Below are 22,409 nucleotides of genomic sequence, written 5' to 3' on the forward strand. Positions count from 1 at the left end.
TGAGACCTGCAGTTATATGAACAATTTTAATTAAACTTCTAATTTATATATATAATATTCTAATTATATATTACTAATTACATATTATATTCTAATTATATATTATATTGAGCAAAACCAGCCAGTTTTATAAAAACTGCCTTCAGCCAAACTGGTGACATGTGGAGCATATCATCCTGTGTTCATTATTGCTTTTGGATGAATGGATAACCAACCACATGTGTCTTTTGGATTGAAAGCGGAAATGGGCTTCAGAATAGATGCCAACCAAAAATCATCTTATAATTTGAAATTACCCGAACTTTGACAAAATAAACTTATAAAAACTTTTAGGATCACCAGTAAAACAGTCCGTCATTTTCCAACCTGCTATATCCTAACACAGGGTCACGGGGATCTGCTGGAGCCAATCCCAGCCAGGACAGGTGCAAGGCAGGAACAAACCCAGGGCAGGGCACCAGCCCACCCCAGGACACATACATACACCAAGCATACACTAGGGACAATTTAGCATCGCCAGTGCACCTAACCTGCATGACTTTGGACTGCGGGAGGAAACCAGAGCATCCAGAGGAAACCCACGCAGACACGGGGAGAACATTCAAACTCCACACAGAGAGGACCCGGGAAGCGAACCCAGGTCTCCTTACTGCGAGTCAGCAGTTCTACCACTGCTCCACCGTGCCGCCCACCAGTAAAACATTGTAAATATTATTATACTGACACTCCGAACATCGTTTGATGTTAATTTTAAAACTATAACAATAAATGAAAATGTTTTATATATTTTTATCACTTACCAAAATTTCCAGGATTATTTTCTTCATGTTTCTTCCAGATGGTAGCATATCTATCTCTGAGTGCAGTCTCCAGCAGCTGTGTTAGCAACTCTGATCTATTTTTCTTTCCCTACATCTAGTTCACACAGCTAGCAGGAAAAGGTCAATATAGTGGAGCTCCTGAGCCAGAAACTGCAGAATAATGGACCATCATCCAGTGACTGCTTAGAGTACTATCAGAAACTAACATTATGTCTAAATTGTAACATTATATTAGATGGTTTTCTGGGTGGTAACCATCCAATATCTTCATTTAGCTGAAGCTGCAACTGATGGTGTTTACTTGCTTTGTCACATTTTTTTAACTTCAAAATAAAAGATAGGGAGCTAATATTTGCCGGTGATCCACATTGTTAGAGTGCTTTGAAATAAATGCTTAGGTTAAAAATAAAGAATATGTGGACACTTGTCCTAAGACAAGGGCTACTTACATAAATTTCATTTTACATTACTATTTCTATAATGCAAAGAAGCACACAGCACACTTTCTAAGTTCAATGCATGGAGCTTCATGGGAATCTCATGCTTTTAGCTTAACACTGAAAACACCTTAAACCTTAACACTTAGTTAAGTCGTTACTTATTTGGAAGACCTGTGAGGCATTTGCTTGATAAGTATCACTTTAGTCTTTGAAGGCAGAATGGGTAGCACAGTGTCCTGCTTGGTGAGAGAATTCTGAAAAATCTTTTTTGTAGTTTAATACTGTACTAGCAAAATACCCGCGCTTCGCAGCGGAGAAGTAGTGTGTTAAAGAGGTTATGTAAACATATATATACATATACATATATACATATATATACATATCTACATATACACATATCTACATATACATATATATACATTATATACATATATATATATATATACACATCCACATATATATACATTTATCAACATATATATACACATACATATACACACATACATACACACACACATATACATATATACATATACACATACATACATAGTGCGTTGTAACACGGGCTGTGATTGTTACATGGGAGGGAGACGACAAATCACAGCTTCCCGCTTTCTAATCGGGCCTGTGATTGGTGCTTTGACTGATGCCCAGATCCCACAGTATGTCACCTTAGGAGAGGCATTAGGCAAGTGTAATTGAATAGCGGTGCTGCAAGTTTAGCTTTACACCTGTTTTTAAGGCTTATTGACTGAAAGGGGCTTTCATGAAAAAAGTTAGGGCTTTGCTACAGGATACACCCTCCACAAGTTAAGGAAGTAAAAATAAAGGTATATATTTCTGTTTTATTTAAACCTTTTAAGTTTGTATGCGGGCGGCATGGTGGCGCAGTGAAAGGTGCCAGTTAGGAGACCCGGGTTCGCTTCCCTGCGTGGAGTTTGAATGTTCTTCCCGTGTCTGTCTGGGTTTCCTCCGGGTACTCCGGTTTCCTCCCACAGTCCAAAGACATGCAGGTTAGGTGCATTGACGATTCTAAATTGTCCCTGGTGTGTGGGTGTGTGTGGGTGTGTGCGCCCTGCGGTGGGTTGGCACCTTGCCCGGGGTTTGTTTCCTGCCTTGTGCCCTGTGTTGGCAGGGATTGGCTCCTGTATTTAGGATATAGTGGGTTGGATAATGGATGGATGGACATTTGTATGCATAGCCCCATTTGCCCGTTTTCATTTTTTTTCTTTCTTCAGTAATATTTCAGCAAACCCGGAGCTTGTCAGTTCAAATCCTGGTACTGACACCACTGTGTGACCCTGAGGAAGTCACTTCACCTGCCTGTGCTGCAAAAAACAAAAGTAATGTAACAAATTGTACCTCAGATGTTGCAAGTTGCTGGAATAAAGGCATAAGTCAAATAGATAAATATGTATTATACACATAGGAACTATTTATTTATTTTCAGTTAAGTCATCTGCAGCAAACCTTTATAAATGAGGGTTTCTCCTTTTTAGATAGTGCAAACTGTTTCTTCTTCATTGAGGTTTTCTCTTGGAGAGCTTTTTTCATTTCATTGAAAATTAAAGCAGCAGCTGCCAAAATATGTAGCTTTCTTATTAATTTTTCAACATTGTGTAAAATAACTTTATAAAGTAACATAAAAGGTTTAAATACTGGTTATACTTTTACACTAAAATATTACTAAAGAGATACAAAAAAAGTAAAATGCATATGTTGTTTTTCTTTAAGGAGATTAAATATTACTGAAGAAAGAAAAAAAAATACTAAAACAGCCAAATGGGGCTATGCATACGAACTTAAAAGGTTTAAATAAAACAGAAATATATACCTTTATTTTTACTTCCTTAACTTGTGGAGGGTGTATCCTGTAGCAAAGCCCTAACTTTTTTCGTGAAAGCCCATTTCCATCAATAAGTCTTAAAAACAGGTGTAAAGATATTGACAATAAGCTACGCAAACCCACCAAGACATGGAATCGTTTAAATCAAGGCGCTGCGCTACCTTCTTCCAGATCGGCCCCAAGGCGTTCATATTTTTCCAAAGCAGTTCTGGTCTCCATCGGCATCTGTAGCTGAGTCGAAAAACACCATCCCATACTATTAGTTAACGATTAACACATTTCTAAATGTATTGTAAGCATACAATACAACTGATAAAATGTTGCGCTTATTTATCTGGTGTACCGACATTTTTGCGCGTTTAACGGCTGAAATCCAACGTGGTTTGTGCCCTTCAGAATGAAAACAGTTTGCATTTACCTTTTTAATAAAAGGCGAGCTTTTAAGCCTGAGAAATCACCCCGTAAATGCACACGTTTAATTGCACATGTGTTAATATGTATGCTTACACACTGTTTCTTCTTCATTGAGGTTTTCTCTAGCATGTAGATCGGGGTAATTACATTCACGGCATTCGTAGTCTGAATCACAATCTGATTGTATGGGTGGTTACCTACCAGGTAACGCTTATGGTTGGCCAGCAAGTCAGCTAACATCAGCCACGGTGCCTTCAGTTGTGAGAAGCAGATCATAGAATGGTTGAAAATAGATTACTGTCAAATAATGCAAAGAGTACGCGACACGCATTTCTCCCTAATTCTTGGCTCATCAGGCATATACACTCACTGCACTCACTTATGGGAATCGAACCTCGGACGTCAGCGCTAGAGGCGAAGCCCCTAACGTTGCGGCACGACGTGTGGTTCGTTTATTTGACAGCATGTAGATCGGGGTAATTACATTCACGGCATTCGTAGTCTGAATCACAATCTGATTGCATGGGTGGTTACCTACCAGGTAACGCTTATGGTTGGCCAGCAAGTCAGCTAACATCAGCCACGGTGCCTTCAGTAGTGAGAAGCAGATCATAGAATGGTTGAAAATAGTTTACTGTCAAATAATGCAAAGAGTACACGACATGTGTTTCACCCTAATTCTTGGCTCATCAGGCGTACACACTCACTGCACTCCCTTACGGGAATCGAACCTCGGACGTCAGCGCTAGAGGGGCTTCGCAGCGGTGAAGTATTGCTTTTAAATTTTAATTAAGTAGAAAAGAAAACCTTTTTAAATTGAGGGAAAATATACCAATAACAATTTGTTAAGGATCTGTTTTTTTGTGAAGCTGCCTTTACACAGCCTGTCCGCTGTTTTATAAACGAACGCCATATAAGGCCGTCCTTTCTCCTTCACAGTCAATTCACGTGATTACGTGGGAGGCGTGATGACGCGATACGCAACCCCCGCAACCCCGCCTCCCACGGCCAGCGAGCTGCAGTCCATTACTGTATATGGACAAAAAAGAGGTTTCAGTTATGACCGTTACGCTTTGAATTTCGAAATGAAACCTGCCTAACTTTTGTAAGTAAGCTGTAAGGAATGAGCCTGCCAAATTTCAGCCTTCCACCTACACGGGAAGTTGGAGAATTAGTGATGAGTGAGTGAGTGAGTGAGTGAGTGAGTGAGTGAGTGAGGGCTTTGCCTTTTATTAGTATAGATATTCACTTATTTGACTTTATTAGTGTGAGAGTTATGAAATACAATGAGGAATTAAATTATTTATTTCATATTATGTCATTACAATGTGTAATGAGACCAGACGTGGAAAGAGCAGATATGTAAGGTATTTTAGGATTTCTTCCTTACTGTTTCTACACATGAAATGGAATAAAATGTTGAGTGGATCCATCCAAGTTGGGCTGGAACGGCAAAACAAAGGCCAGTAGGTTAAATACATTAAGTGGCAGAGTAAACCCTTGGAATGATTTTACAGTTTGAATGTATTTACTATGAATAACCAACATTCTTGTAATGCAGTTTGCAGCAACAATTAATTACAGGTATTCCTCTTTTTGATTGGTCAATTTTCACTTGTGTTAAACAGTTTGTACTTGTCTCTTTTTTAAAAAAAAGTGCAGAATAAATGTGCAGGTTGTTTTTTCATCAAGAAAATGGAATGTCATACTTTTGTATGTTGTTTTGTATATTGTTTCATTTTCCTTTCATGTTTTAAGTGAAACTACTTTAAGAAGTTTCTGATCATTTCCAGTTACTAGCAAAATTTAAAAGAAAATTGTTTTTGGCTGATCTTTAGTGCAAGTACTGTATAACTGTGTCATCCTGGTATATCCTAAGATTTTAATTTTCATAGCTACTGGTTTTTAATGTACGACACAATAAAACATACCAGTTGTCATTGTCCCACAATGTGTGAAAGTTCCACATTTTTGTAAAATGTTGCATGTGCCTGTTATGATATCGTTTTATTATTATTATTGTAAGGAAGTGTACATTTTTGAAAGATACATGTATAGTACAGTTGTGTAGATAGGTTTTCAACTGGATTAAATACAGTGAATTTGACATTTTCAGGGTATCTCAGTTACTTTTTATCTGAAGTCTTTGCATTAAGTCCTTCGTTATTATGTTTTCCTTCCTAATAATGAACAATATATATGACCTCCTTCATTGTTAGAATCGGCCCAAAGCCCATAAGCCTGTCTGATACAATACTCCTTTTATAATGCAGACTTCATGGTTCTAGAATCACTTTTATAGATATAGTTCAGATAAGTCTGGCACAATGTATTAGATTTAAAAGTGCATTCAAGGTACCTAAGGAAATTTAACAAATACATCCAAAAATAAAAACAACAAACCATAAAAATATGTACAACATACATATGATCTATATAAATAGTATAAAACTAAACATAGCAATTGTTTAATAAAATTGAAAAGAAACATACAAAATAAAATAATTAAAACCAAGAAAAGGCTTGCTTAAAAAGGTTAAGTTTTGAGTTGTCTCTTAAAAGAAATGAAAGTTATATACTGTATGCACACAAACACACTAAAAGACAGTATGTTCTACAGCTTTGGAAAAGAAACCCTAAATGATCTGCCAATGATGAAGTGAAGCATGTTAGACTAACAGTGTGTTTCCAGGGTGTGGTGCATGGAAGAATTCTAAATATTGTAACTTTCTGTGTCTTTGAGATGGAAAACCAATCGGAACAGCATTATAATAGACCATGTGGGATGTAACAGAGACACAGTTGAGGGTCTAGGCAGCAATGTGCCACAGGAAATAGTGGAGCAGAGATATATTTTTTCAATAAAAGAAAGCAGTCTTAGGGCTTGTTTATAATTCAAGCTCAGAATGCGTACGCGCACGCATCATGGTTGCCACGCATTCCCAGCGTTTATCTGACGGGATCGATTTGCACGCTTTGATGTTTGATGAATGGTTCGATGTGGTGAAGCAAAATGCCGACATATAGATGCTTTCGTGGTGCTTTTATATTCAAGCGTCGCATATTCCCGATCGTAATGACGCGATCTTTTGTGCCGTCTTTTTTTATTGGGGCTTCCTCCTGTCCTGACAGCAGCGGCAAACAGCAATAGATAACCATACAGAACACATTAAATGTATGATATTCTAGCTCTCTGCACATTTAGAATTCTTAGATTTATACTTGATATCACTTTCATGATGAAATGCATTAAAGTATGCATGTTACATTTTACAGATAAATCGTTAATTTCATTTAAATAATGAATACTGTTAATAATTACACACATGGGGGTGACACGGTGACAGAGCAGTAGCACTGCTTTCTCGCAGGGAGTTACGTTGCTGGTATTCCCTGCCTGGAGTTTACATGTTTTCCTGCTGGGTTTCCACAGTGTGCTCCGGTTTCCTTCCAAAGATATGTAGATTTGGTGACACTAAAATGACGCCAGTGTATGTGTGTGTGCTTGTATTCACCTTGTGATAAGCTGATGCCCCGTCTAGGGATTGTTTCTGCCTCGTGCCCAATGCTTGCTGGAATGGACACATCCCTGGATTGAAGGGATTTAATCATTAAACATCCTTTTCAGAGATATTGTGGTAAGGTGTCATCGGAATTTAATGGGTGTTCCAGGCAATTCACAACAAAGCGAAGCCGAACCTGTTCTCACCGTGATAATATTTCGCACTGCCACCTGGCGGATTCTTCCAGATTTACGTAAAGTACACGCGCAAGTATAAACAGTAAAACACTTGTATAACAGGAGCATCCACTGGAGCATGTGTCGCATCGCATGAAGTATAAACCTGACCTTAGTGCATAATGTGAGATTCAAAATAAGGTGTGAAATCTGGTGTAAGGTTAGGATAGGTTAAACTTTATTATCCTAGAGGTGAATTTGTTTGTAATGACAAAATTCCTCATTAATTGAAAGAAGATGCAATATACAAGAAACAGATTTTAGTGTAAATTTTCATTATTACTCAAGTATGGTGCCATTTCAAGCAAATCCCTTCAGCAGTGGCTACAGTATATATGTACAGTACATCACATTCGTGTAATCAATTCACTAATTAAACCCGATTAATCTAGGTCAGGGTTGTCAGGGCTCAGATACTATAATGGTGGCATATGGCAAAAACCAACCCTGAATGAGGTGACAGTCCATTACAGGGCATACCACTCATTCATAAAAGACCAGTTTAGAGCTGATGATTTACCTAACACATGTCTTTGGAATTGAAACCATATTACCCAAAAAAGGCACATGCAGATGTGGAGAAAGTATATAAGGTTCATAATAACAGTGACTGACCTTGGATTCAAGCGCAGTTTGCTGGAAATGTTAAGCAGTAGTGTTGACTGCCATGCTGGCCTCATATTCATTCAGAGACACATTTGGAAGGTTATTTAAGTGCTGCACCCACAGAAAGAAAAAATACAACTTCCTTTAGAGAATCTAGAATAATGAAACATTGAATACTTTCAATATACCATTTAATAAGATACTACTGAATCAGTCAGTCATTGTCCAACCCGCTATATCCTAACACAGGGTCACGGTGGTCTGCTGGATTAATCGTGTTGTATTTGTGTCCATATATTATGTTTCCCCAATATAAACAAGAGTAAGACTGACTAATTCAATTAAATCTTACATTTGGTGAAATTCAATAAAGTGAACAGAGTGTTCTTCCTGTGGGCAGACTTAGCCACTGTTCCTTGTTGTTTTATGCAGTGTTTCCTTTTTCTTATCATTTGTTCTGCAGTAGATAATGTATTGGATGGGATCATTTATTGCAAAGCCGTTTTTTTTGTTTTTGTTGAATTAAAGACAAGACGATTGATTATATGTGAGTTTTTCACAGTTCCTCATATAAAAATGTTACTGCTGCAAAAAATTAAAAATGTCCTGTTTTTACTGCATTATACAGTACATGTTCTGTGCCTCCCTATTTGTTTTCAACTTTGACTCTTTCATACTTCAGTTCCTTTTCTATGAATACTCCCAGTCTTTTTTTTCTGCATCCATTGTAAATCTATAAGGAAATCCCTTGGTTGGCTTTCAAAAGAAAACTATGATGAATTGACCAGCTTTAACAGCTTGGCAATAGTGATTAGCAAGCCATAGGCTTACTACTGTAGGTAAAATACACAAAAATATTTTGTGTAAGAATCATTAATCTGGGCGGCATGGTGGCGCAGTGGGTAGCGCTGCTGCCTCGCAGTTGGGAGACCTAGGGACCTGGGTTCGCTTCCCGGGTCCTCCCTGCGTGGAGTTTGCATGTTCTCCCCGTGTCTGCGTGGGTTTCCTCCGGGCACTCCGGTTTCCTCCCACAGTCCAAAGACATGCTGGTTAGGTGGATTGGCGATTCTAAATTGGCCCTAGTGTGTGCTTGGTGTGTGGGTGTGTTTGTGTGTGTCCTGCGGTGGGTTGGCACCCTGCCCGGGATTGATTCCTGCCTTGTGCCCTGTGTTGGCTGGGATTGGCTCCAGCAGACCCCCGTGACCCTGTGTTTGGATTCAGCGGGTTGGAAAATGGATGGATGGATGGATCATTAATCTGTAAGCCAACAACTATAAACCTGCTTGAAACTTGGACAATCTAAATCAATAAATACATTAAAATATGTATTGCTTGTAGGATTGATCTCCGATCCCTCCTGCTATCAAAGTCAAACTAGGATGCTGGGAACCTTCTTACATATGTTTTGGGTTTCTAATTCTGTGGAGAGGACTGGCGAGCGTTGTTGGGCTGAATGGCCTGTTCTTGTCTAGATTTTTCTAATGTTGTAATGTTTTCTGTCTCTGCATTTTGGTCTAAAGTTGCTACCTTTATGTCTCCTATCTCTTCTATGCATATAGCTGTATTACCACAGATATTGCTATTACTAGAACCTAAAATTATGTGCAAGGAAAGCAATTTTCACTTGGGACAATCATTGCAAAATCAGCCTTGGTCTCCTGTTGGAAATCACCATATTCTGATAATTATTGAAAGATATCTTTCCTCAGTCTTTCTCAGTTAGATCTCTCAACTGCTAGAATAAATAGGGCATCTGGGACCAGTATTGTGAAATGACATCAATTGGAAGATATAGTTCAGCACCAACTATCTGGTCATCTTGGCTGATGTTTGATCTTGTGCCTCATGGGACTTGGGGTCTTTTGGGCTGGTGTTGCCTCTTTTCTTCTACTCATTCAGATCAGGGATTTTGTTCCTCATACAGGACGGGTATAACTCAAAGGAATAGGGTGAGAGTTGGAGGGCAGCAGAGGGGTTTTTATTTTTATTTTTCCTTTTTACATACCCTCATAAATATTGTTTTGTTTCGGTAATTGTTATTGTATTTAATTGGGTTTCAATAAACACTTAAATCACAAAAAAGTGTTGCATATGCTAACATTACTTTAAGCGAAAACATTATATATGTATAAAGTGTAAGAGCATAGAATTATTTGCCTACATTTGAGCAAAACCTTTCTGATATTGGTTTATATTTAAACAACAAAAAAAATAATATAAATATGCTTTTAGATGTATTTTTCAGATAATAATATGCTACTGTTAAAGGCATTGATTATTGTAACAACACATTTTTCAGCTACACAGTTCAGTATATCGTAGGTCCACATGGTGGCACTATTGATCATCTGAAGGCATTCTGCTAAATTCACTGTTACTTTTCCTTACTTAAGAACTGAAGGCTCTTTTTTGGTACCAAAACAGCTCTTTTCTTTAAATCTTGTAAGCATAAAAAACTCTGCAGTGGATTAATAAATATTTAAAAAAGAAGTTGCAAAGGAAAAAACTGATTTATAAGGCATATAAAACTAATGACTGCAAAGTGAATCGTAGAGCATATGAGAACATGAGGGCAACCATTAAGAAGGATATCAGAGAGGCTAAAAGACAGATGGAGAGGAATATAGCACATAAGGAGAAAAAAGACCCTAAGAGATTCTTTCAATATTTTAGTAGTTAAAGAACAGTCAAGAAGGAGTTCAAGTGCATCAGAAATAGTAAAGGGGAATTAAAAGATACAGACAATGAAATAGCGGATGCCCTAAACTTACATTTCTCTGAGGTGTTTACAAGTGAGCAAGTGGATAACCTCCCAGAGGTAAACGCAACTACTAAGGAGGTACTGAGGGATTTGGAATTTGTAGAGTGAGAAGTGCTGCTCAGATTAAATAGGCTGAAATCAAACAAATCACCAGGACCAGATAATATTTATCCTCGAGTTCTTAAGGAGGCTAGTGAGTACATATATAAACCCTTGACACATATTTTTAGGAAGTCACTGCACACTGGAGAGATTCTGAAGGACTGGAAAATGGCAGATATCATCCCATTATATAAAAAGGGTGACAGGGCAGATCCAAGCAACTATAGGCCAGTAAGCTTAACATGCATCACAGGAAAATTAATGGAAGGAATTATTAAGGATGGCGGCACGGTGGCGCAGTGGGTAGCGCTGCTGCCTCGCAGTTGGGAGATCTGGGGACCCGGGTTCACTTCCCGGGTCCTCCCTGCGTGGAGTTTGCATGTTCTCCCCGTGTCTGCGTGGGTTTCCTCCGGGCACTCCGGTTTCCTCCCACAGTCCAAAGACATGCAGGTTAGGTGGATTGGTGATTCTAAATTGGCCCTAGTGTGTGCTTGGTGTGTAGGTGTGTTTGTGTGTGTCCTGCGGTGGGTTGGCACCCTGCCCGGGATTGGTTCCCTGCCTTGTGCCCTGTGTTGGCTGGGATTGGCTCCAGCAGACCCCCGTGACCCTGTGTTCGGATTCAGCGGGTTGGATAATGGATGGATGGATGGATGGATTATTAAGGATAAGATTGAGCAACACCTGGCAAAGACTGGAGTTATTCTGAACAGTCAGCATGGGTTCAGAAGAGGGAAATTGTGTTTTATTAACATGCTGGAATTCTATGAGGAGGCAACAAAAGGATACGATCAAAGTGGAGCATATGATATTATTTATCTTGACTTTCAAAAAGCATTTGATAAGGTGCCACATGAGAGGTTGGGAATCAAATTAAAAGAAGTGAGAGTTCAGGGCGATGTTTTTAGATGGGTGCAGAATTGGCTCAGACACAGGAAGTGGAGGGTGATGGTGCGAGGAACCTCTTCAGAATTGGCCGATGTCAAGAATGGTGTTCCACAGGGTTCAGTGCTAGGGCCACTGCCATTTTTAATATATATACTGTATATATATATATATATATATATATATATATATATATATATATATATATATATATATATATATATATATATATATATAAATGATTTAGATAGGAATATAAGTAACAAGCGGGTTAAGTTTGCAGATGATACCAAGATAGGTGGATTAGCAGATAATTTGGAATCCATTATACTGTATCATTACAAAAGGACTTGGATAGCATACAGGCTTGGGCGGATTTGTGGCAGATGAAATTTAATGTCAGTAAATGTAAAGTATTACAGATAGGAAGTAAAAATGTTAGGTTTGAATACACAATGGGCGGTTGGAAAATTGAGAGTACACCTTATGAGAAGGATATAGGAGTCATAGTGGACTCTAAGCTATTGATTTCCCGACAGTGTTCAGAAGCCATTAAGAACGCTAACAGAATGTTAGGTTATATAGCATGGTGTGTGGAGTACAAGTCCAAGGAGGTTATGATCAACCTTTATAATGCACTGGTGAGGCCTCATCTTGAGTACTGTGTGCAGTTTTGGTCTCCAGGCTACAAAAAGGACATAGCAGTGCTAGAAAAGGTCCAGAGAAGAGTGACTAGGCTGATTCCAGGGCTACAGGGGTTGAATTATGAGGAAAGATTAAAAGAGCAGAGCCTTTTCAGTTTAAGCAAAAGAAGATTAAGAGGTGACATGATTGAAGTGTTTAAAATTATGAAGGGAATTAGTACAGTGGATTGAGACTGTTATTTTAAAATGAGTTCATCAAGAACACGGGGACACAGTTTGAAGCTTGTTAAGGGTAAATTTCGCACAAACATTAGGAAGTTTTTCTTTACACAAAGAATGATAGACACTTGGAATAAGCTACCAAGTAGTGTGGTAGACAGTAAGATTTTAGGGACTTTCAGAACTCGACTTGATGTTTTTTTGGAAGAAATAAGTGGATAGGACTAGCAAGCTTTGTAGGGCTGAATGGCTTGTTCTCGTCTAGAGTGTTCTAATGTTCTAATAGTAGACTAAACATGTGAAAAAGGATTTTGGTGTATGCCAAGGTTGGATTATCTCATAATTGTGGCTTACCTTTTTTGTTGTTTGTAACAATCTGCTGGGACTGTATATTATGCATTAAATGCCCCACCTCCCAGCACCAGATTATTGTAGAGTATTCCATTACAATTCACTCCTAGTGTCTATGAAGTATGTACAGTATTTACCATTGTGCTGAAGAATAGCCAACTCTCATGAGACCTACTCTCATATGAAAAGTATTTTAAGTAATGTACGGAACTAGAATATAAAGTGTAATATGTCTATAAAGTGATTCTTATTTCCAGAATACTTAGAAACTCCATGTGTAATGTAAACTGAATATTCTAAATCACCTCTTTCCTTTTTGTTGTTTTTTTTTTTTTTTTTTTGAAAATGTCACCAGTTGCAGGACACATGCATTTCAAAGTGACAATTTACCTAAGAACACTGGAGTACCCAGAGTTAAACCAAGCCAGACAAAGGGAAAATGTATAAACTCCATAAACATAATGACTGGATATAGGATTTCAACCCTGAAAAAATTAAGTAGGGTTGTCTCACATTTATATTTCTCTATTATGAAAGAAAATCCTGTGACAAAACGTGATCTTGAAGAGAGACAGAGACACTTTCACTTCCCGCGACATGGTCAAGTCACATCATACTGACATCCGTTGGAAGCATGTTCCAGTGAGACAGTGACCTAGGCAAAGAAAGTAATAATCAGCCCGGAACAAGTGGAATTGAAAACCTTGCAGATCCAAACGGGGTTAGCAATAAAAGACAAAGAGTAAAAGACACAGTAGAACACAGAAGACGTTCAAAAACGTTGACGCCATACACATGCAGAGCAGTTTAGAGATTATGACAGCAGTGGAATTCAAAAGGCTCAAAAAAAAAAACCTTGACGCAATACACATGCAGAGCAAGTTCAAAAATATGACAGTACTAAAATTCGAAAGTGTCAAAAAAAAAGATTGCATTCGCGCAAATAAACGGAAATTATTATTCGGTGAAATAATGGAACAGCAAAAACAGATCGAATATATGAACATAGGTGATATGTCGGAAATATGTAGATATTGTAAGGCTTTAAAGTTTATGTCGGAGACTTGTAGATTGTCTAATTCATGTTGCCATCAGGGAAAAGTACTGATGCTTCCCAATGAAGAGGTGTTTCTGCAAGAATTAAAAGATTTGTTGTTTGGTGAAAGTGGAATCCACAAACACTACAGGCAAAATATATGCGTCTACAGTAATCATTTCGCGTTACCATCATTCAATGCACAAAACGTTGATTTACACAATAATGGACCATATGAGAATCTGTGTTCCCGCAACAATTACAGCTACGATAAGTTTAATTTAGAAAAAAAACCCAATTTGGTCAGGTGAATCTTTATGATCACGGAGAAGCGATGCAACATAGAATCGAAAGAGTTAAACCATCCGATGTAATAGAAATTATACAGCCAATAATGGATACAAATCCATACATCTAAAAGTATTGCACTTTACACGAAATGTACAAAGAAATTTTATTGGATTTCTATATGAATCCGAAAGATCAAAGTCGCATTTATAATAAACCAACATCTGATGAATTGTCAGCGATAATAATTTCGAAAGATGGAGATATCACAGACAGAGTAGATATTCATGTATATCCAAAGGCAAAACATGATTCGTCATTTCTGTCAAATATATCGCCACATGCCGACCCTTTACTCTTTCCTTTGATTTTCCCAGGTGGCGAAACAGGATGGTCGTACAATATGAAACAAATGAATTCAGAAAAATGAATAACACCCACACAATAATTCGGCTCAAAATTAGCAATACTGTTATATCTGTATAAGTGTGCATTTCAGTTCAGCTATTGATGTCTGATTGTGGGTTGACACCTAGTGATATGATTGGTAATGCCTTGCACATTTTGTTAGTTGTTGTTGTTCAATAAAGACAAGAAAGAAAAGGCACACGCTGTCTGCTCGTCCGTTCTTATCAAAGGAAAAAAAGGCTACGATAGTGTACTGCATTACAAATACATAACAGATACGTTCCCATGTATTTAACCAACTTCTATCATCTCAATGTCTATCGCAACATTACATTATTAATGCGTATGTAAAAGTCACAGCTAATCACCTCTTCTTAATTAAATCGAATCAAGCTAAACTTAGAACGTAACATATGCAAAGACTCATTGATCACGTTCAAAATTCAAATATCAATAGTTCAGACGAATTCAAAATAGGTAAAGCAGTAATATTACCATCAACCATATCAAGGTGGTCCAAGAGCATTGCTACAGTTGTACCATGATGCAGTGGCAATATCCAGAACTATCAGTCAGCCAGATTTATTTCTTACAATGACTTGCAATCCACAATGGCCAGAAATCTGCAGCTTCTTGAAAACAATGTCACTGGCTACATCAGCTCTGGATATTCCCACTTTCGTATAGATTGTTTTATCAGAAAGTCTTATTTTTATGGAATGAACTCGAAATGGTGTTTGGGCAAAAAGGAGATCTTGATATGCCATTCATATTAAAACATTTACAGTTTCCCTTGAAAATGGCTTTTGCAATGACAATTAACAAATCACAAGGAAAAACATTTGAAAAAGTTGGCTTATTTATAAGAGACAAATAAATGATATTCACTCACGACCAGCTATACATTGCATTATCACACTGTAAAACCAAAGAAGGAATCAAAATTAAATGTGATCTTGAAGAAAAGTCACTCAGTCAGTCATCCTCCAACCCGCTATATCCTACCACAGGGTCACGGGGGTCTGCTGGAGCCAATCCCAGCCAGCACAGGGCACAAGACAGGAGCAAACCCCGGGCATGGTGCCAGCCAACTGCAGGGCACACACACACACCCATACACTAAGCACACACTAGGGACAATTAAGGATCGCCAATGCACCTTACCTGCATGTCTTTGGACTGTGGGAGGAAACCGGAATACCCGGAGGAAACCCACGCAGACACAGGGAGAACATGCAGACTCCACACAGGGAGGACCCGGGAAGCAAACCCAGGTCTCCTTACTGCGAGGCAGCAGTGCTACTACTGCGCCAACCATGCCACCCTGAAGAAAAGTTAATTCCAAATATTGTTTTTACTGAAGTTTTTTTTAAAAAAACTGAACATAATACATATGAAACCATTCCCATGAAAAAAAAAAAACACTTTAAATTGTACTTCCACACGACCAAACTCGGGGGTTGGCGAGCGAAGCGAGCAGGGGATGTAGCCCCCTAGTTACCTAAATATAAATGTTTCTCTATAAACGATTCAAGTTTCATCATATAGTCATTGAGGTATTTGAAGCTCCTGTTTTATCTATACTGCTCAAAAAAATTAAAGAAACACTTAATCATCGCAGTATACAGCACTAAGTCAGTTTAGCTTCAGGGATATTAATCTGTCTTTCTGTTAGAAAGCATAACCGATTGTAAATCAACTGCACCTGTTTTGGTGCAAATAAACATGACAACAGGTGCACTGGAGAGGCAAAAGCAAGACAACCCAGAAAAAGGGAATGGTTTTGCAGGTGGGGGCCACAGACAGTTGTTCTCTTCTTACCCTTTCTGACTGATTCTTTTCAGAGTTTTCTGTTTTGCTAGTGTCTTTGTCACTGGTGTTGGTAGCATGAGGCGGTACATGCAGCCGATTCAAGTTGCACAGGCAGTCCAGCTCCTTCAGGATGGCACATCCATATGTGCTGTTGCAAGAAGGTTTGCTGTGCCTCCCAGCACAATCTCGAGCATGGAGGAGATACCTGGAGACTGGCTGTTACATAACAAGAGCTGTACAGGCCCGTAAAAATGCATCAGCCCTGCAGCAGGACCGGTATCTATTCCTTTGTGCGAGGAGGAACAGGATGCTGGCTATTGGCATGCATATTTCTGGTGGCAGGAGGGCCCAATGTACTCTAGTGGGGCCTGTGCTCACAGCCCACCACTTTGCAGCTCGAGTGGCATTTGCCAGAGGATACACAATTGGCAGTTCCACCATTGGTGCCCCATTCTCTTCACAGATGAGTGCAGGTTCACACTGAGCAACTGTGACAGACATGAGTCTGGAGATGCTGTGGTGAACGTTATGCAGCCTGCAACATTATCCAAGCATGACTGGTTTGGCAGTTGGTCAGTGATGGTCTGGGAAGGCATACCTTGGAGGGTTGCACAGACCTCCACGTACTAGGCAATAGTACCCTGACAATTGTTAAGTACGGGGATGAAATGCCCAGAGCCATTGTCAGACCTTATTCTGGTGCAGTGAGCCCTATGCTCCTCCTGGTGCGGGACAATGCTTGGCTTCATGTAGCCAGAGTATGTAGGCAGTTCTTGGATGAAGAATGCATTGATGCCATTGACTGCCCCACATGTTCTCCAGACCTGAATCCAATTGAAACCTCTGGTTGTTATGTATCCGTGCATCTGACACCACCAAGTAGCACCACAGACTGTCCAGGAACTCACTGATGCCCTGATCCAGGTCTGGGAAAAGATCCTCCAGGAGTCAATCCACCGTCTCATCAAGAACATGACCAGATGTCATTGGGAGTGCATACAGGCACTTGGGGGCCATACACACTACAGAGTCATGCTATGAGTTGCTGTGATGAAATTCATGCAGGTTGAATATGCCTGTGATTTCAATTTTTGACTTTGATTTTCAATGTGATGTTGAATTCAGCCCTAATTGGGTTGGTGATTTTGGTTTGTTACGTCATTTTGTTTTTTAACGAAGTACATAGTATTTTTCAGTAAAGATTTTATACTTGAATATTTGGTTCATTGCAATCCAGTGTGTGATTTAAGTGTCCCCTTAATTTTTTGAGCAATTTATTTGCAATTCAGATCTGAGTTTTTCTTTTCTTTTTTGTTTGTTTTTTTCTGGAAAAAAAGAATATGTATTGCTTGATCTTTTTTTGCAACTAAACCTTCATTTCTAATTAATTTAATCTATTTAAGGTCTCCAAAAAGTACAGTGAAATGGATGAATTCTACAACAGGTTATCAGCAAATTACCATGGGGTATCCCTTCCACCCATGCCTAGGAAAGCTCTATTTGTGGGAGAGGAAGATATAAAAGACCGTCGAGCTGCTTTTGATGAGATAATGAGGTTTGTGTCTAAGCAGCCCACTCTTGCAAGAAGCCAGGAGCTTTTAGAATTTCTTGGTAGGTTATTCCTAAATAATTAAATCCCTACCTTGTTTTAATTCATTTGAGGTCAAACAAGATATGCATTAGTTTTATGCTGATGTAATCTTTGTTGTATATTTAATATTCTTTCTTTACTATTGCATGTTACTAACTGTTTTTGTACATAGGAGCAAAGACAACAGATGTTGTTGACTTTAGGATGACAAATCAACCAGAAGAGGAGGAAAGCGAATCTTGTGACTTCTTTATTAAAGATGAAATTCCAACTTCAAAGTACACACAACCTGTAACAGCAGAAAAAACAGCAGAAGAGGAAGAGGAGACGGAAGAAATTCTGGATCCTTTGGGCATTATAAGGTTAGTGCTGACCACATTAATACATGCGTTAAATATAGTGAAACCTTAATAATGAGAAGTGCTGGGATTTTGCCTTCGATTTGAACATTTCAGAAACTGTAGGAAAACTATACATTCTGACCAAAAACTAGCTGGACACAGGCTTGGCTCCAGAGAGTCATTTAGCTGGGTTAAGTCCCCCAAATATCATGGACATTTCTAGATCTATTATGGCCAAAGGTGCCAACTTTTTGTCAATGTCAATTTATATAGCACATTTAAAACAACATAGGAATGCTGTGGCCAAAGTGCTTTACAATAATAGAATAAAAAACAAAACAAACAAACAAAATAACAAATAGAAATAAAAATTTTTTTTTGGTGTGCCCATTTCACAGACACACATCCCTAATAGCTTACATAAGTGCGATGTCCATATACTGTAGTCGAACCAATACTGCATTTATTCTCCCTGATTTTTCAAGCCTCATTGCAGTAACTTGGAACTTTGACAGACTGCCTCTTCACTTCTATAATTTTTGCCTGAATCTGTACTTTCTGCAGAAATATTCAAGTCTTTCCTAGTTGTGCTGATGAAAGTGCAAATTATTCTCTGGGCAGACTTATCCACGTTTTCATCCTTTTTGCCCCGCTATTGATCATCACATTCATTTCAGTAAGCACTCATTAACTATATGTCACAACCTAATTATGTATAAAACTATATCTATGCATCACAATATGTAGCGTGGCAATCATGAGACACCTCACAATTCAATACAATGATAAAGCGATTCTCGATGCATCTTGATTTTTGACTTACTTACATGATCTTATTTCCTAAATGTTCTCACTTGCCGCTTTTAATACAGGGATGAGTATAATGACAAGAGAGAGAGATCGCACTGATATCTCCTTTAATATCCACCCATACATTACTGCAAGAGGTGATTTCTCTCTATTATAAAAAAAAAATTCTTGGAAGGTTGGATGGAGACAAGATGTGATTTTCTCAGAGAGACACTTTCATATCCCGTGAGATGAGTCTTTGTGCCAAGAGATTTAACCATGCACGGGGCCGGAAATAAAATAAAGAGCAGCTGACAAAGTACAATGTCGTAATGAATTCAAAAATGCTTAGCGCAGTACACATGCAGAGCAGGTTAGAGATCATGGAAGTATGAAAATTTGAAAGTTTCAGAAACAGGATAGTAAAGATCGCATTAGCGCAAACAAACGGAAATTATTACTTGGTGAAATAATGGAACAGCAAAATGAGATTGAATATATTGTTCAGATTTAAGCTTTAAGTCAGAGACTTGTAGATCGTATAATTCATGTTGCCATCAGGGAAGAAAAAAGTAGTGTTTCTTCCCAGTGAAGAGGTGTATTCGTGAGAATTAAAAGATTTGTTGTTTGGTGAAAGTGAAATCCCGTGACACAAATAATTTCTCATTTTTGTGAATGCTATTGTCAGACACATTTCTTGTAGAGAGAAATAAATTATATTCACTCACAGGCAGTTATACGTTGCGTTGTCACAATGTAATTTCAAACACGGAATCAAAATTCAATGCGATATTGATGAAAAGGTAAAAGTGAAAAGAGATCAAATATATGGACATGGATATGACAGAACTACGCCGCGCAAGATGCAGATCATGCGGCATGGTGGCGGTGGCGGTGGCGGCGGCGGCAGCAGCAGCAGCAAGCCAGCAGCTGATCAAGCAAAGAGGAGGTACAAAAAGCTGTATTTGTTTCCCATTGTATCACCCTTTAAGAAGGAGTTTCGGAGGAGCGACCGCATCTCCTTGAGGTCCTTGCAGACCACTTGACTCATGCTTACAGACCACAGGTGGTCTGTTTGCCACACTTTGAGGCAACTGAAACGGTTGTTGTTACATATATCATCTTTATGTACTCTTGCCATTCCTAAAGTAATGCATAATTCAGATTACCAAACAGAAAACTTTTTATGCAACAGTAAATGGTTTGTTGGGATGGGGGTCTTCATACAATTTAATTAACATGTTTTGAAGTTTAAGTGTCTGTTTTACAGTTAATATTTATTTTAGGTCAAAAAAACCCAAGAAATCAGCTGATGGAGATAAAAAAGTGAAACCTCAGTTGTTATTATTTGATGAAGAGGTGGACCCTGATGAAGACTTATTTGAACCAGCAAAGAAACATTCTTCTGGAAAGTCTGCATTTGTAAAGCATAGTAAGTAGTATTAAGTTAAGTCCTATTTCATAAATTAATGTTTATTATTGTACACATTATTTATAGCTGTCATTGTTATATTCTTTAATTATATATTTTAGTCCTTTAAAATTCACTTCAAATATTTATAAAAATTAATATGGTTATTTTATGTCAACTAGTTGTTAGATCTGGTAGATTATTAGGGTACATATTTTTTGTGTTTTACTTGCATCTAGAGCTGTTGTCTAAATTTTCTAACCAGCCATAGTAAACCACAAGCAATCCTTGCAATCAGTACTTAGCCCATATTAATTATGCTCTGTATGATAGTAATACTCTGCCTGTCTATTGATTTATATCAATGGTTTTTAATCTTAGCGTTGGGAATCTTGTGGCCATTGTGGTTTAGAGAAGACCATTGTACACTTTAGATGTTGGTTCCTATTTTACCATTCCTGCTTTTTGCACTTTAGTTGGTGCCATTGGGTGAGCTGTAGAGTTGTCAACTGGAGCCTGCTGTTCACAGATGATTCTCCTCCTACTCCAGTACATCTCCCAGTGAGGAGTCAGTGATATATTGCAGATGTGTCCCGCCACCCCCTGCAGCTGCCTTTACTGGGGTGTTTGCTCCCAAATGTTGTCCTTCCTCCTAAGCCACAACCAATAGCTGGCATTCTCTGCCTTTTTTCCCAGCTCCTTTACATCTTTCCATAGGTTTGACCCCGTCATGTGCTGTGGAGCAGTTGAATTACTGCTTTGCTACAAAGCCCGACTTCTCTGGTGCAGACCCTGACTTTCCAGTCAGTGCATTGGCACTCTGCTGCTTTGTGTTCTTGAGATGTTTTCTTTCATGGGTTGCTGTCATGCCCCCTTACCATGTAATGGGAAGTTTTATAATGAGGAGCCTTCTTTCCTCTACAGATTACATAAAATATCTCACCGGAGAGTGGTTGTTATGATCTATCTCGTTTGGTTAGATTATGGTGTCTCTCTTTTGTGCAGGTGCTTGTGATGTACTAGCTGGATTGATAAACTTTGTAAATGTGGGTTTTGCTGGTTCTGGAATGCAGTTTTCTGTTATCCTGTATCTCTCCAGGACCTCAGCCAGCTTTTCCAGAACTTGGTAATGGCACCACCTGAAGCATCCCCTGGTCAGTACCACCTTACATCCTGATAGGATGTGCTAGAGGCTTGCCTTGAGGTTGCTGCACAGCGAACAGTCTATGTCCCTTCCAAACTACTGGGTGAGATTCCAGGGACATTGGAGGGTATCATAGGCATAGGTTATGAGAAAGATGAATCTGGTTTGTGTCATCCAATTGTCTACCCATCTAATGCATCTAATTCACCGCTGCATCCCACGGGGACCAGACTTCGTTGGGGGCCCAGCGATGCTGCCTTTATGCGATAATGCTTCTATTTTAGCCTGGTGCCCTCCTCCACTACCATGGCTCTTCACTGCTTTTTGGTGGCTTTTGACTAAAACTTGTTGTGGTGCTCCTAAGCCCAATGAAATACAACTGATTTGGACTTTCCCGATCACCTCTCAGTGGTACTGCATCTGAAAAAGCATCTGTAACAGTGTGGAGTTGCCATTTTTATAGGCTCTTCCGCTATAGATGATGTGATGCCAGCCAATTGTTTTGGTGATTCATCCCTGGCAGCTGTAACTTGTCCAGTGCCTTTGCAATAACAATGTGCCTGTAGCTGACCACTCCGATTACATTTGGAAAACCAGAGGTTTGTGCGCAGGTAGAGCACAATTCCTCAAAGTCTGCCTTTGTAAAGCCAGTGCCAGTTCAGCACATAGCTCGAAGGCAGTCACCATTATCTATAAATCTGTGCTATCTTCTAATTCTTCCATTAGCGATGTCTTCTAACAACGCTTAAGCAGCTTTGGTAGCT

General features: G+C 38.8%; 1 protein-coding gene across 1 annotated transcript in view; it reads left to right on the top strand.

Moving 5' to 3' along the window:
• Window positions 1–22,409, top strand: part of hs1bp3 (HCLS1 binding protein 3) — a 58,807-nt gene that overhangs the window by 11,653 nt on the left and 24,745 nt on the right. Inside the window, exons 3-5 of the mRNA XM_028797389.2 lie at window positions 17,773–17,980; window positions 18,133–18,322; window positions 20,377–20,522. Of these exons, the coding sequence (XP_028653222.1) occupies window positions 17,773–17,980; window positions 18,133–18,322; window positions 20,377–20,522 (544 nt within the window). The remainder of the gene's footprint in view (window positions 1–17,772; window positions 17,981–18,132; window positions 18,323–20,376; window positions 20,523–22,409) is intronic.

Source organism: Erpetoichthys calabaricus, chromosome 3 (assembly GCF_900747795.2).
Source record: "Erpetoichthys calabaricus chromosome 3, fErpCal1.3, whole genome shotgun sequence".
NCBI classification, from domain to species: domain Eukaryota; kingdom Metazoa; phylum Chordata; class Cladistia; order Polypteriformes; family Polypteridae; genus Erpetoichthys; species Erpetoichthys calabaricus.